This window comes from Pseudonaja textilis, chromosome 2 (assembly GCF_049901715.1).
Source record: "Pseudonaja textilis isolate UNSWEBS1 chromosome 2, rPseTex1.2, whole genome shotgun sequence".
Taxonomy (NCBI): Eukaryota; Metazoa; Chordata; class Lepidosauria; order Squamata; family Elapidae; genus Pseudonaja; species Pseudonaja textilis.
In genome coordinates this window covers 42,562,477-42,579,783 of record NC_141991.1, presented here as the reverse complement: position 1 = coordinate 42,579,783, position 17,307 = coordinate 42,562,477, and the positions used below count along the sequence as shown (strand labels likewise).

Sequence of the window (17,307 nt, the reverse complement as noted above, 5' to 3'; positions counted from 1 at the left end):
ACAAGAATAGTAGCAAAAATAGTAAGCAAAAATGTGGAAAAAATGGAAAGCAAACAACAGAGCATAAACAGCGTTGCATAATTAATAGATTAGATCTATTCTAAAAGTATAATTTACTTGCATGTACTAATATTGAAACTACTGAAATAATATTCTTCAGAATTAAAAAGTAGATGAGAATGACTGGAAACATGCTATTTTTACATGTGATCTTGTTTACTGCATTTAAGTTACTCATAAATATCTGAAAACTGCAATTCACAGTTCAGGAATCCTTCTCTACAATAATTTGGTATTGAAAATATACTATTTTGGATTACATAATTTATGATTTCTCCTCCTGCTTAAAATAAAACCTTCACCACAACCAACAACAACAATATAGACGTGATTACAATAGAATGGCATATTGTTAGCTCAGGGTTGAACAGTAGAGTCCTTGATGGCATCATGAACACCAATGAGCAGTCCAAAGACATGATGAAAATTCTGAGTCAATTGTCAACTGCTTTAATTGCCTAACACAAAGATAGATTTCATTATAATTTCGGCTGGGAGATGTGAGTGTCCAAAAATACTAGAGAATTCCTGGAAGCTTAGAACTCAGACAAATCAGCCATCAACAGGCACATTGAGATAGACAACATCTACATACCATTCAAAAGAGATAATCAAAAAGCTAAAAAAACCTACAACATCCCCTTGATGAGCAATCAAGATAAGTAAAGCTTAGTATCAAGCAGTAAACAACACCTTAATCAAGCAACCACTAAGAGAACACTCCCACCAACACTGATAGGGCAAGCCACCTGAACATAAGCAGAGAGCAAGCCCCACTATGTTCTAGCACTGTGGTGGCACAGTGATTAGATGCAGTATTGCAGGCTAACTCTGCCCATAGCCAGGAGTTCGATCCTGACCGGTTTAAGGTTGACTCAGCTTTGCATCATTCCAAAGTCTGTAAAATGAGAACCCAGATTGTTGGGGGCAATATGCTGACATTTATAAGTCAGATCGTGCTGTAAAGCACTGTGGAGCTCTATATAAGGCAAAATGCTATTGCTATTTCTGTACCTAGTAATAAAATGTTTTCAAGAAAATAACCAAGCTCAGAGAGCACCAAGGATCTCATACATATAATAAAATTAGTTTGCTTATCAGACATGATTGTGAAGGATATGGTGGCTGCTCCACCATACATACACATAGACAATTTAAAATATTTTAGATTTTCAATAGTTTTACTATAAGCCATAACAGAATTTGCAGATTCATAAAGAAAACAAAGCTTCAAAGAAGAGACTGCTATACTTAGTAAATGTAGTTTCTTTTATATGTTTCAGATGTATCAGTTGCCTCTCAGCTAAATGGAAATGTTATTGGTGTCCTAGAAGAAGCTCCTGTGTATCCAATGTGACTGAATGTGAGAATTCAGTACAGATTACTGTAAGGCACATTACAGTATAGTTTATTTTTTTAAATCCTTGTTTTGTTTTTCTTGTGTTGAGAGGAAATAATTGCTGCCAACAAAGGCTTTTAAAGAAATATTATAGAAACACTTATGTTCAGAAAATGTTGCATATCACGGAGGGGGTGAGGGGAAGTGTTGGAGGAGTGGATCTGGATGTCTTTCATAGCATGCTTTCAAATCACTGAGATTTCCAGTGCTCTACATATTATTCTATTTATAGATTGCCCAGTTCCATTACAACTGTGTGCAGAATAAAATATACAAACTTTGAAATAAAGCAATCTACACAAAAAGAATAGCTGGAGAAAAACAACTAATGTTTCACAAATCAAATAACTCACAAAAGGGCCATCTGCTACTATAGCCAGGTTTTAGTTTAATTTAGTTACTTTATTGTCATTGCACCTCATACAATGAAATTAAATGCCCTCTTCAGTGTATATCATACATAAGAAAACTATAAAAATAAAACAAAAACACACATCCTTCACATTCTATACAATTGAATTGAAAACCCTTGATTCTGCATTAGTATTACACTATACAGTAAAATACAGTATAATTATTGCTCTGGGATAGAAGCTGTTTTCAGCCTGTACTTGTTTTTATTATTCTGTACCGTCTGCCAGATGGTAATAGTTCAAAAAAGGGTGCCCAGGATGAGATGGATCTTTAAGAATGTTTTGAAGTTTCTTAAGGCAGCAGGAGCTATAAAGCTCTTTCAAGGAGGGGAGAGGGCAACCAATGATCCTCTGGGCAATGAAGTTAACCTTCTGGAGTGCTTTCCTATCTGCCACTGTGCAATTAGCAAACCATACACAGGTGCAGTAAATTAAAATACTCTCTACAGTGCAACGGTAGAAGGTCACCAGCAATTTTTCATTCAGTTGTTGTTTCCTGAAAAGTCTCAGGTAGTATAATCTCTGCTAGGCCCTTTTGACCAGTGCTGCAATGTGAGCGCCCCAGGTCAGATCCTCTTTTATGATAACACCCGAAAACTTAAAACTGGCCACTTGCTCCACTTGGTCTACATTGATAGCCAAGGGCTGGATGTCTGATCTATTCCTTCTGTAGTCCACTATAAGTCCACTTGGTCTTGTTAGTGTTAAGGACCAAATTATTGTCTCCACACCATGAAAGCAAATGGTCCACCTCATCTCGATAGACTCATCCCTCCCAGAGATGAGTCCCAACACTGTTGTATCATCTGCAAATTTAACAATAGTATTATTGATATAAGTGGGAATGCAGTCATGTACATAAAGAGGATAGAGTAAGGGATCCAACATGCAGTCCTGTGGTGTGCCAGTGTTAAGAATAAGGGCTGAGGAGGTATGATTATCTAATCTGACCCTCTAAGAGCGGCCAGACAGAAACTCCATAATCCAAAGGCAGATTGAATAAGAAAGCCTAAAGTCCATAAGTTTAGACACTAGTCTATGTTGAAGAATTGTGTTAAAGACATGTCAGGGTGTGGCCTATACAATCTCTTGGGGAGGGGGAGAGGTGAGACTGTGAAGAACTTGTGAATCCCACACATCTCTGCCTAGATCTCTGCTGGACCCAAATACAGTGGTTGCAAGAAATTACCGGTCTCCAAATAGAACTTAAGCCTGAAATGTTTCTTTTAGAAATAATTAGAGGAATATTTAAGAAAGAAATTAAATACATCATAATACATGTACTAACAGCGGCAAGAATAACTTACGCACAGAGTTGGAAACTAGATAGCATTCCCACAGATAGTATGATAATAAAGAAAATAATGGATTGTTCAGAAATGATCAAATTCACATTAGAATTGCAAGATAAAGAAGATATGGAATACTATACAGTCTGGGAAAAATGGTACAATTGATTAGACCATAGGAATAAAAAATAATGTAAATATGTATATTGATTCAAATGGAAAAGTTGATGTCACAACACTGCTAAGATTGTATATGAGTTGTTTTTAAATGTGAAGAAGTTTAATATTTTTTTTTAAAAAAAAAGATAGAGTGAACCCAGTCAAGTATGAATAAAAGCCCACACTTCTTGCTTAAATGTTCTTATTTTCTTTTGGCATCCTCAGTAATAAATAATGTGATCTTCTGATTGAAAGTGTCTAATTTCAGTTCATTTCAATTCACTAATGCCTAAATGGTCATTTCATTTCATTCTGTTCCTTTCATCTTTAACTGTTGAGCTTTCTCCTGTTCATATTTTTTTACATTCTTTGTTCTCATTGTAATTCTTTCGTCACAACTTGGGGTCAAAATATCCTACCATCCTCTATCTATGGCTGTTAACACCAACTTGATAGCACATAATAAATCAATGGCAACATCAGCAATTAGACTTCCCAAAGGCTTTAATCTAACTATGTCATAAACACCACTACTACTCTGATTAAGAAAAAATATTGTAGGCTTTTTATTGTAAAAAAGAAGCATTAAAAGCTACTTTTAGGGTGCTTTTAGGAAATGCACATCTCATCAAAGTAGAAATTATACCAAATTATACCAAAGATATATGTACCAACTAATTTATCTATTTTAAATTTTTATGTCAGTTAAAAGAAAAGGTGAAATCCCAGATTCACCTGAAAACTAAATATAATTTATACAATTGTAGTAGATTCAATTAGGTAGGCATTCATCCCTTGTTTCTTGGTATTCTGCAGTATTGGAGAATCATACAATAAATACAAAGCTTGTTTTCATCAGTTGCTTTTCTATGACACAAGCCTCTCCCTGCTTATTGCATTGTAACCATCATGTTGTTTCTCCTCATTTCATTGTCCCGAGTGCATTTTTAAAAACTGGTCCAGTTGCAATAATTAGAGCCTTTTTGGAAAGCAGCTTCACAATCTCAGATCATAAGCACTGTTTAAATAAAGAAACTTAGAAATAGATTTCTAAAGGATTGAACACCAAATGTACAAGGGCTTTTTCCAATTCAGGTACACTCAGGCAGCTGTACCCGCTGTGGAGCTGAATATACCAGGTTCATCCACCTAGAATGTAGTTACTAGAGTGATTAAACATAAGTATGCATGGTTTGCAGCATTCTGTTGATTTTCTTGGACTGGAAACAAAAGACTGAAGCATAGAAAGGGAGCAGCTGAGTTAGGATTTAGTAGGTTAACCCTTAATATACATTGGAAGTGAACACTGGGCCTGTTAGTTATGATCTTCAATAACCATTTCTGCTTAACAGACATTTTTAACAATAAAATGTTTTTCATTTGCTATGCACCATTTAAATGTAAATTAGAGCATGGCAATTCTTTTTCACTTCAGCAAGTGTTTCACAAAACGAGTACCATTTTAAAATTAAAAAGCAGAGTCTATTTTTCATTGCTTGGTGTGGTAAAAGGACTGAAGATGTTATCTAGTTGGATAATGAAACTTCTATAAGAAAACAACCAAGCACCCCAAAGAGTTTTTAATTTACTTTTGGCCAGACCTCAGTATTACAATTTTCAAAACTGAAATAGGACCTAATGAAAATTCAGTACAGCACTATTTTATAGTAACCTGCCCTTTTAATAGATTTAAAATGTCAAACCTTGGCCCGTAAGCATATATTTAAGTAGCAATAAGATTGATTCAAATAGTTACAGTTTTTTTGACATGTGGGGGAGGATTAGTTTAGAAGAGAGAACAATTAGCACTATTCTTTAGCTTGTATGGTAATAAAAAATCATTCTGGTCTTCAGTTCCATTATTCTTTCTCGTCCCCTTGTCATGAGCATAGTAAAACTGCTTTCATCCTACCTCTGAGAAAGCCCTTACTTGCAACTAAAGCGTTATGTGCATATTGGACATGTTGAATTTAGATTGCAGCAAATGGCTTTGCTAGTCTAAGTGAATATTTTTAAAGAATTATAATAACTGGAAGTACAAGTGTTTTTAGGTTAAGTAGCTAGTGTCCTATATTATTTGTTCTGACAGCTGTAGAATCCTATCATTTTCAATAATATTTAATTTTGCTACTTCTTGATGTAGGAGAACCATTAATTTGAGGAAAGACTAATAGCATTTTAAATGAATTGGGAACTAAGCAATGCAGAAAAGTTTTTAAAAGCAGGGGTTCATTTTTTTATTTTTTCAATGATATTTTGGGTAATGGTTTTTTGTGGTTTGATGTCTTATCTATTTTTCAGCTAAAGCACTTGACATTTCCTTTTGTAAGCAAAGATCTATAGTGTCACTGGGAAATGGAAGAAAGATGATAATGGAATTAGCCAGACTGAACATTTACAAAAAAGGGAATTTTTTGAACATTCAATTTTTTTTTCCTGTGTCACCCCCAAATGAAAGACACACTAAATTTTCACAAGGCAGGAGATGGAATTGTAGATAGCTAAATGGTTCTGTAGTGTTTCTTTTTCTAGCAACTGAAGTGGTTGCTTTTACATCAAGTATGCAGACCTTTCCTTTCCTTCTGGATTTGCTTTTGTTCAAATGGAGGAGGCTTATGGGTCAGAATGCTACCATGTCTCTCAGTTAATTTACTTCTTTACTTGCAGTTCTCTGAAAGTACTAAAATAAGGGGGTTTTTTTCTCATGAAGGAAGTATTTTAAGATTATCGAGAAGACAAGAAGAATCAAACAAGAGGCATTTTCTTCTTGCAAATGTTTGTTTGTAGCATTTAAGATGGAGAACATTGCTTGCCCCTTTAAGTTTTCTCAATTAATGTAATCCATACATATTGGATTGTAATTGTTTTAATAGGATACTTTAGAGAAAAATATAGCAAAGTCAGGTTGTTTCTCCCTCCCTATTTTTTTAGATAGCCCAACCCTCTTTATCATAAATCCTATGTCTGATCCATTTACTTACACCTATTTAAAGTATACTGCATGGTGGCACAGTGGTTAGAGTGCATTACTGCAGGCTACTTCTGCTGACTGCTGGCTGACTGCAAATTGGCAGTTCAAATATCACCAGGCTCAAGGTTGACTCAGCCTTCCATTCTTCCAAGTTTGGTAAAATGAAGACCCAAATTGTTGGGGGCAATATGCTGACTCTGTAAACCGCTTAGAGAGGGCTATAAAACACTGTAAAGCAATATATAAGTCTAAGTGCTATTGCTATTGCTATTTGGGGAAGAATGGTGAGAAGGATTTTTATATTGTGGAATTACCTTTCATTTTCTGCCTGAAAGTTTGAATATTTCAATGATATTACACAGAAATAAGAGAAATAAGTGAGTGTCCCCTTATTGGAGAGATGGGCTGCATATATATTTAATAAATTTTAAAAAAATTGAAAATGCTATTTATAACACTCCACTGACTTAGAAATGATATACTTCTTAGGGAGCAGAGGAAGAAATGAGATTTGAAATAAAGATCATTCAAATCTGTATCATGTCTGCCCCCCGCCCCACCCCCCACCACAAGTGGAAAATTTATTAGAACATAGAGACTCATCTGAGCAAGGAGTGGCTTTTTTCAGCTTTAGCTGGTTCATTAGCTATGCTGTTCCTAGATAGGCTTAATTTGGTTATGTGAACTTTATACTTGGGATATCTGCATTAGATTATTGCAGTGTACTTCGTGGTGGGTTACGACAGAATGTTGCGTTGTGCTATGTCATTTAAAAGGGCAATTAGAGCATATAATACCTGTTTTGAAAGTACCTATAAAGGCATACAAAGCCCATATTAAGTTTTAGTAGTGGGATATCTGTCAGAGAATGTGCTTTTACTCTCTGTCACCTAGAGCAGGGGTTGCCAACCTTTTGGACCTCAGGGACCACCAAAGTCATAATTTTAGATCCCAGGGACCACTAACTGGTTCTGTGGGCATGGCCTAATATGTGGGTGTGGCTTGGTGGTTATGTGACTGGCTGGGCATGGCTTGTATGTAAATATTATAAATATTTATGTAAATATTGATTTTTTTATAAAAAAAGAGCAACTTTTACCCAAAATCAGGCAAAGCAGGCAGATTGAATTGCTCACAGAATCATTCAGTTATCTATCTGCCATCGGCTAGCTCAGTCTCTCAAATTTGCTTGCCGTGAGTCTGCACTGAATTTGCTTGCAAGCAAACCTTCAGTCCTAAGGGAGGTTTGGCTGTGCTTAGCTAGAAAGCAAGAAATTCAACCATTTCCTGCTTCCTAGCTAATCTAAATCTCCTGGCATAACAGAACAGATGATAGTTGGAAAAAGGAAAAATGGCAACTTAGCAGACAAGTTTGCCAGGTAAGGAGTGAGTGGGCGGGGAAGGTTCCCGCGGGCCATGTGGGCTGAGCAGCCTTGTGTTTCTGTGCAGTCTGGATTAATTGCTTTGTGGGGGTGCTCTGGAGGTGAGATTTCTCTGCAGCCCACCAAAATTTTCTCATGGGACACCAGTTGGCGACTGCTGACCTACAGGGTGCCACAATAATTTGCTATTCAACCACATAAGAGAAGATATTCTTGATAAAAGCACCACCTCTCCTTTGAGGTTTTGTCATTGGTTTAAGATAATTGGTTTACTCCAGATTTTAAAGAAATTGATGGTCCCATTTTTTTACAATCTCCTACAATCTCCTGTATTATCTGCTTACTCGTTTGCACATCAAGTTTTTAAGAGGGGTTTTACTGAATTATTTATTGTTTGTTTTTTTAAAACAAATTTTATTGATTTTCAAAGACAATACACAAACAAACAAAACATAGAACATAAAAACATAAAACATCTTTTCTGAAAGCTGCTTGATCCCAGATTACATCTCTTCGTACAGACACAAATTCATATTCATTTTATATACCATTCCATATCTTATTACCATTTTCCATTTTCTATATAGCTTCTCATCTCTTTTAACTTTCTTAGTTTTATTTTATTTGTCTCATCTCAGTTCAGATCATAGTACTTATTATTTTTTGTCTGTTCTGTTTGCAGCTATCTATTTCTCTTTTCTCTTTCGGTAACTCCTGTACACTGATTGGAGTGTGACGCCTTTGACTCTTTCCCCTAAATTTATAATACTTAATATAATACATGACTTCCATTGGGATTCTGTTTTTTACATTCTAAAATTACACATTATATTTTATAAAAAAAAAATTTATAAGTATATAATATAATTAAAACAACTATCAATGCCAATACAGATCTAATCATTAATATTAATATTCATTTATATCTTACACATTACTTTTCAATTGAATATCATACTTTTATGGGGACACTTATACTTTCCATAGTTATTTCCCCCACATATCACATATTTTAAATCATTGTATCATTAAAATGTTCCCATTTCCTCCTAGTTCAATTCTCTCATTTGTTTCATTGCCTTCTTTTTATTTACAAAAATTTCACTAAGTTACACTAAATATTTTATCCCATATTTGATCACATGTTGTTTCCAATTTTCTAACATTATTTCTAAGTACAAATATAAAAATACAATCTTGTGTACTTTTGCAGAATCCCTTTTTCAATTAAGTTTACCCATTATCTCTAAATGAATCTTGTTTCTTTACATCTTGCTCCCCACCATTAAGGCTTCTCATCCCTTCCTTCCTCCCTTGCTTGTTCTTTTCCCTGCCCTTTTTACCCCCTTCTCCCTCCACCTCCCTTTTCTTCTTCTGCTTTCCCCCTTTCTGTTGTTTTCTAACATTATATCCACTTTTCACCTTATTTTTCTCTTTTTTGGTTGTTTTTTCAGGTCTTAAAGTCCCCTTTTTCTTTTCCTCTTTTTCCCTTTCTTCCTTAAATAAAGGAATCAAAGATGGCTTCTTCTTTGTCCCAATCATCTTGTTGCGCAGTCAGTTTCTCATAAGTGCAAATCGCCATTTCTAGAAATTGAAAAAGAGTGCCAAGAGAGTCTTTCCCTTCTTGTTCTTCTTCTTTATATTTTTGGTATTCAATTTTCAATTCATCCACAAGTGATGCCATTGTAGAAAGAAAAAGTTTTTCCAAAACAACCACCCAAGTGTTTTTAGTCAAAAATAATTCCCAAAAGTCCCAAAGTCACCAAACAACCCAAATAGGCTGTTTCTTTTAAGACTTTCTTCTTTCTTCACTTTCTCTTTCTGGGGTTACTGTTTAGTTACAAAGTTCCAGTTAAAATGTATCTTTTAGAAGTCTTGTTAGTATTTAATAATTCTTTAAGATTCTAGGCAATCTCCTCCTTACTTCCAAATCCTGCTCCAATTCTTTTCCTCTCCCTTCCCACTTACAGCAAAAAAGATTTTTTTAAATATTCAGAAATCCTTATCCCTTTAGCATTTAATTACCTATTAGTGCCAATGTGGATTTTTCCAATTTCTCTTGCTTTTCTATTCGCTGTCACGTTATGAAGGAGAGTGAAAAAAAAAATTTTTTTTCCATTTTAACTTCCATTCGCCGCTTGTAAATCTCTGGAAACGATGTATCTTTCACAAATTTTAAAATTCCAGGGTACTTTCGCTGTTGCTTTGTCCTGGTCAGCAAAAAAACTTTCACTTCTTCTCAACTCCTCCTGCACTGTCTTTTTCTGGCTGAGCGCGTCTGTGTGGTGGCCATTTCTGACCACCGCTCAGCTGCCTTCGGAAAAGGGGGTTTAGCCCGCTAGAGAAGAGAGGTGCAATATCTCTCGACCCTGCCAGATCCCACCTGTCTTTGCCACCTTCTATGGAGGTGGCTAGCTCTGAAGCCGGGTGGCTCAGGGCACTCCAGCAGCAAGCACAGGCAGAAACCACACACAGTCGCGGATTCCTGCCTGCCCCGAAGCGCTGTAGACCGGGACTCCTGAATTATTTATTGTTAAATCTGAAATGTGTTGGCCCATTATAAAATGTTTTTGGAATGCTTCTAAGTTTAGCATTGTTTTCTAACTGAAATTATACAGAAAATAAGTAATTATCTAATGGTTTTGAATTTAGTAGTGAATTGAGGGGGTGCTGCCAGTGTTCTGTATTCATGTATGTCTGGGTGCATACACACATACCTCCAAAACTCAGCAGTGCTCAATATGTCCGCAATTTCAGTATTTTTAATTTGTATTTAATTTTTTGATCCCTGAAATATCATTTGGTATCCCATACTGTATTTATTTATTGAATGATTTTATTTGCCACCCATCTTGTATGGTGCTCATGTGTGCCAAGTAGTCCACCACCGGGTGGATTCACCAAGATTTTTGATGGCAATGTAATTGTCTGCATAAGAGAAATGATGTAATGCAAGGGTGTCAAACTCAATTTAATTGAGGGCCACATCAGGGTTGTGTGACCTTGGGGAGACAGAGTTAGCATGGCCAGGGTGGACATGGCCAGCTCGATGTCACTCGTGTCAGGGGCGCCTGTGGTGACCCTGGCACTTTGCAAGAGAAAACAGGCTCTTACAACCCTTTGCCAGTGAAAATGGAACTCGAAAGGACCCACCCTCTCGAGTCCATTTTGTTGGCAGAGGCACTGCAGGCCATTCTTTCACTGTTTCTATAGTGGCCCCGCAAGACAGATCTAAGCATCCCATGGGTGGATTTGGCCCCTGGACCTTGAGTTCGACACTCCTGATGTAATGACTAGAATAAGAATTTAGCTACCAAATAAAACAAAACCACAGTAACAAGTTAAGAGTACAATAATCTTTTAGTTATCTTTTTGTAATATGAAAATTATAAAGAACATCAGTGCAGAATATGTAACTCTTTTTATCATTGAAGACCAACCAAAAGGGGAAAAAAATACTTCCCAAAACAGGAAATTCCATAATTTTGGGGTCTTCTCTAAAGGTTTCTATATAAAATAGCACCTAAGCCTACATTCTTCCTAATGGATATTTGAATATAGATGATATAGATTGATTCTGTTTTAGGGCTTTGCTATATGCATAATAACATATACCTCAAAATAGTAGGAAACCTTGCAATACGTTTGAAAAATTGTGATCAGAGGCCATCCTAAACCAGATTTAAGAAAACAAAATCAGTCATTTGAATCGAACATAGCAGCAAACGAGTAGCTAGTGCATTGGATGCAGACACTGGTATCTTGTCGCCTTAGCATATCACACCTTCCAATATCTAATCTGAGTTGTTCCTCTCCAAATGTCTGAAGCATTCCTGAAGAAGATGACTAGTGTAGAGTTTCCTGCAGCAACCTACTCTAGGTATAAGCAATCATACTGTATTCTGATAATGTTATAGTTGGCATATCAGTCTTGTTTCTGTGGAGTATGATGATGGACCTCCAAATACACCTTCACCTGAGCTGCATTCCAATTCAAGGAGGATTTTGGTATGAACCTGGAAAAACCTGTGAAGACTCTTGCAGGAACTTTCTGATTCTATACAAAATATACTGTATCTTTGTTAGCATCATTCAATTATTTTATTCTGATGAAACAGTAGGTATCATATTGACAGCTGAGGAGAGCATATGGTTTTCCATTTAATTTGTGAACAAATTAATTTCACTGTGAAAAATCCCAGATTGATAACAGAGTTGCCTGAAATCAGAAAGCTTGAGTGTTCATCTATGGATATATAATGAAGAAAAAAAATAACACAAGCTTCACACCTTAGGGAGAATGTTGGTGAAGTTTCTTTTGCTTTCACACTAATATGTGCTGAGACTGTACAAGCAAAGGTGTCATTTTTTACCAAACATTCATTTGGCATCTGTCCATTAAGTTCACAATTTACACTATTTCCCGGTGTACTTTTAAAGTTGAAAATTTGGGTAACTTTAATATAATGCAGGCAATGATTTAGTATACTTTCTAGGAATAACATCATAGAACGGAACTTATTTTAATAATGGAACTTATTTTATACTAAAATTAAACTTTCTATTATGTAAAGAATTATCAATGTGGGAGTGCTCTAAGCTAATAAGAATAACTTTATGGTATTGTGACAACACCCATTTTTGTAGCTTGGTTCTGCTATCTCAATGTTAATAAGGTTGAATTTTTTCCACTCTGACCTTCAATTCTTTCACTTGTTTCCTGAAATACAGAACAGTACTGATTGTCCACAGATTGTGCCTGTTTCTCTTGCACCAGTATCCACAGGGACTTTTCAGGACATTACAATCACTTTGAAAAATGCTGCTTTTATAAAGGTAATAAAATAGACTTTGTAAAAAGAAAGAGAAGGTAGATCCTATGTTTTCACCTGAAGTCAGATATTGAGTTTATTAAGTTGATATATGACATGTGTTTTCCCTTAGCAATAATGATATAGTCATTCTAAGGACCTTAATGGAAGAAGGACAAGTGACTGAGGGTCTAAGTAGGAAAGAAAGAATATGCTCCATAAAAAGCATTTACTTGTAATTCCTTATATGTAATTTAATGATAGTCATACATGCATTCATAATATTGCAAAAGGTTCATTTGTGGGGAAAATGTACTTCTAAACTTGAAGAATCTTTTTTTTCTGATATACTACTCAGTGAATTTTGCAGGCATACAATTCTCACAAGAAAAGTTTGCCATATTGATTTTTGGATATCCTCATGACAGAAAAAAAGAGAAATGCAGCTGTTAAAAGCAGAAAGTAGTAAAATCTATCCTAGAAATTGAACCAGGATCCAAAAATATAACGTTATCATCCTATCTTTCAATTAATGAATGAGAAGATTTCCCCTTTTTGCCTATCTAAATATTGTCTCATGCTACATTGGGGCAATTTTTTGGTTGAGATCACATCAAAGTGAAGTTTCTAATAATCTGACTGTATATTCTCCTTTTCCTCATTATTTCTTCAAATACTCATGTATTGCTCCTGTTCTTTGCAATGATTGCTAAGTAGAAATAAAACATACAGTGTTATTAATGCACTTTTGAAAAGATCATTTGGTTATCAGTATGTAAGAAAAGAGGTGTGATATATTGTATATGTTGGATTCAGTACAAACAGAAGGAATTAACAAATATCTAACTACTGGATTTAAAGCTGAAAATTTAAGACATGAAAGTGAAACTTTCAATAATTGAAGTATATGTTATGTCTTGCCTTCCTAGGAAATTATTTACAGATATACAGTAAATTGGATTGCTGCTTTGTGTGTCTATTTTTGTCTAATTTTACTGGCATTACCTTTTAACTCCATAGGCAGGAATATTTTGTAATTATGAGAATATTTATTCAAAGATGTATTTCTTTTATTTGGGTGGCCCATCTCTGAGCTATGGGAAATTTAATATATTTTAATTTAAAATATGTAAAATATTTAGTTATTTCAACAAGTTTGTTGGAATTAAGGTGCATAATCATTACTAATGTTACTGATATAATATATTCAATAATTGAGTTCAGAACTTGGCTCATTGATTTACCAATGTATAAGAAAATAAATACCTAAAAACCATCTCTGTTAAAAACTATGTAAAATATTATTACTCTACAGTTTTCTCCTTACATTTTTACTGTTTAGGAAATGCCTTTGGAGTGTCACTTTGAAACTGAAAGTGATAGGATAATTGAGGCTCAGTGGCTAAATGCATCTGCTGTTCAGTGTACTAATGTGTTGGTGAGTTCATGACTGATTATTCTAATATTTTTAGAGTTTTCTGCTTATAAATACAGCAGTAGCATGTCACAGACCATGTACATACCATTTTATCAAGTCACACTTTCCACCTAAAATTTCAGTCTAGCCTAGCTCCATGAACTGTATATGTTCAGTTCCAAAGTTGTTCTTTCTGTTAGGAACTTCAATTTATCTTGATATATGTAAAGACCTTATTCACATATTACTTCTGTTTATACACCATACATTTCCAAAGAGGTTTACAACATGCTGATTCAAATTAACAGAAAGAACAACTTGTAATAAAAATTAGAGCAAATCTGACACACCATCATTTGACTGGTGGCATTGTATTTCTCCCCCCCTAAATGTTTTCACCACAGTCCAGAACCACAATAAAAAGAGTCCATGGGTAGTTTTTTCCAACTCAACTGTGGGATCTCTTCATTCCTTTGGTGGTAGAACCTACATCTAGCTTTCTATGGTCTCACCAGACACACAGCTTCAGCTCAGAGAAACTGATCTCAGAGGTGTCCAGGCCCAGTACAATATAGGCTTTCCAAAGCGATGTCCACATCCTAGGTTGCGCTCAGAAATTAATTGGCAATTAGAGCAATTCCCACAATAGTGGTGTTATATAAGTGAATTTCAGTATGCTAATTGGGCTGCTGCTGAAGGTTTTGAATGATCTTCATAGGCACTCCGCATGTAGAGTATGTTGTAGTAGTCTACGAAACAAGAGAAAATCGTGAGGTAGCACCCTCTAGACACAGGGTCCTCTAGATACATCTCAATTGCATCTCCTGTCCAGTTCATAACTGGGTATCACTTATATTCTCCCAGTGACTCTACATAGATATTAAACAGTAAAAGAAAAAGGACAAAGCTGAATGACAGCAAGAAGTAAAGTGCCTGAAAGTTTGATCTCTTCCCCACCCATCAAGTAGAACTGACCATTCAAAGAGAGGAGTAACTTGGGAGTAGGGAGTAACTTGCTACACAAAATTTTTTGTTTCTCTAGCCGCTCCATAAGTTTCCCCTGCAGAAGAAGGGAAATTCTTTTGCCACAGCAGCATTTTATAACTTTCCATGTGGCTTCCACATTAACTTTCTGGGGAAGCTGGCAGAGAAGGTTGCAAATGATGGCCATGTGATTATGGGACAGTTGGCAACCAGTTGTAAGTGCAAATAGATTACCAGGTACCTGAAATGCAATCATGTGGCCATGGGGATAGTGCAGAGGTCATAACTTCAAAGACAGGTTATAATTTTTCCTGAGTCTCTCATAATTTCAAATAGTTGTTAAGCAAATGGATGTAAGTCGAGGATTATCTGTATGGTATTTGTTTAGCCCATTCTCCTGGTTTCTTAGTTGAATATGTGTATCTTGTAATACAGAAATGCTTTCACAGTAAAAACTTAATTTACATGTTTTGATCTGCTGGTTCAGTAAATGAGACAACTCTCTCTTCCTTTTTTATGCAGCTTCATACCTTTGAGAAAAGACACTTATTTCTGGTAAACCTTCAGTTGAAAGGAAAACCTGAAAAATTTATTGACAGTCCACAGATGATGACAGGTTTGACATAAAATTGGTTTGCCTTTCATCACTTTCTAATTTGAGTATTTCATCTCTAAAAGGCTTACATGTTTTTCACTAATTGGTCTTTTCATTTTATAGTCACCTGAAGTAGGTTAGAGTTTGAAAAGCCAAACATGCAGTATTTCAATATACAGAATTCATATCTGTATGCAGATTATCTTGGTTCTTGTTGACAAGTCTTAAGTGGGTTTCATACAGTTGCTGGCAAACTATGCATATTGATAAAAATAACACTTGCCATTGTATTTAGAATGTATTTTCTCAGTCAGCTTCAGGATATCTTCATATTGTTAAGTTTATGTCAATAAGACATATGGGACAAATGTATTTTGGAATGGAATGGAATTTATTATTATAGCACAAGATATGTGGCATCCAATAGTTTAATGCTGATTTACATTTTACTTTGGGGCTGTTTTTATTTTTTATTTCAAATTGATTGAAACTTTGATACCACCTTGGTAATGTATGACGGTACCGTTTATCTAGCTGAGCTTTGTAATACCCACAACAAATGTTCTCTCAGAATAGTTGCAGAACTTGGATAACAATTGTAATTTTGGATTATAGATCTTTAAATAGCTATTAACCATAATATGCAAATAAAAATGTATATTCAGGTTTTAATAACAAAATTCTGAAGATATTGGAAATGTCTATAAACAGTCTACAATTCACCTATTTGTTATTGAGTGGTGTTGATGAAACTTTGCTTTGTTTCAAAATTATTTTTCTAGTCTATAGATGCATTGAAGTCCAATACTGTATCATGTTTCACTGTTGATTAATGAGAGTCTCTTATTTTAGGGACAAATTATTTTTGAATGATACATACAGATTTTTTTAAAAATGTATCCTTTAATGTGTTTACACCAATGTTGAAAGTTAATGGTTTTTATTGGGTTAAGATGGTTTGTAAATCACCTAAAGATATTCAGAGCTATTTTTTTAAATACAATTTATTTATTTAGAAAATGTATATGACTGCCCACTTAAATATAACTCTGGGTAACTAGCAACCAATTTAAAAAGTAAATAGAATCCATAGCCAAACAAAGTTACCCAATATGGAGAAAAACCAAGACATTTCTTTAATATAAAGAACTGTGAAGATCACACAACGATTTGAGGGCAGAACAAAGAAAAAGAACCAAACTTGACAGTCTTGGAACATAAGAAATAACCTTGCCCACCTTCAATGAACTATTTACTATTATATCTTAAGAACTTTTTCCCTCAAGAGTCACTGCTAGCTCTGGTACCATTACTTTGTATGAGTAGTTAGGATTTTTGCCACCAATGTGAATCTCTTTACATTTGCTAACATTGAATTGTATCTATCATTTGGATCTACTGTACTTTCCTAATGTACAGAAATACATTTGGAGAATGAGGAAACAGCCAGGTGTTCAATGCCTGTAAAAAGCTAACAGCCTTGGGCCTATCCAAAACACCAAAGAATGCTCTTCCACAGGGTGGATGCTGCTACTGAGATGATTCCAGCAAAATTACATTTTTTGAAGGAAGAGACCTGGAGCTTACCCTATTTATTAGATCAAACACAACAAAAAATAAATAATAGGAGAAAGGCTGTTCAGCAAGTAGCCTGACTCTATGCCATAGATATCTTTATAGGTGACGAACAGGACCTTGAATTTTCACCCAGAAGACTTACTGAAAAATCTTTGATGAGGGACTTTAGTAAAGGCGTTTTCAAAATCTATGTAATAGATGTTACTGACTATCCCTTATCCACATGTTTATTAAAAGCTTTAATAAACT

The 17,307-nt window shown here is 35.1% G+C and overlaps 1 protein-coding gene across 2 annotated transcripts in view; it reads left to right on the top strand.

The window, feature by feature from the left end:
• Nucleotides 1-17,307, top strand: part of PLXND1 (plexin D1) — a 184,223-nt gene that overhangs the window by 68,876 nt on the left and 98,040 nt on the right. For both annotated transcript variants that reach the window (XM_087923737.1, XM_026722891.2), the window contains exons 8-11: nucleotides 1,344-1,446; nucleotides 12,405-12,509; nucleotides 13,827-13,922; nucleotides 15,408-15,501. In XM_087923737.1, the coding sequence (XP_087779863.1) occupies nucleotides 1,344-1,446; nucleotides 12,405-12,509; nucleotides 13,827-13,922; nucleotides 15,408-15,501 (398 nt within the window). The remainder of the gene's footprint in view (nucleotides 1-1,343; nucleotides 1,447-12,404; nucleotides 12,510-13,826; nucleotides 13,923-15,407; nucleotides 15,502-17,307) is intronic.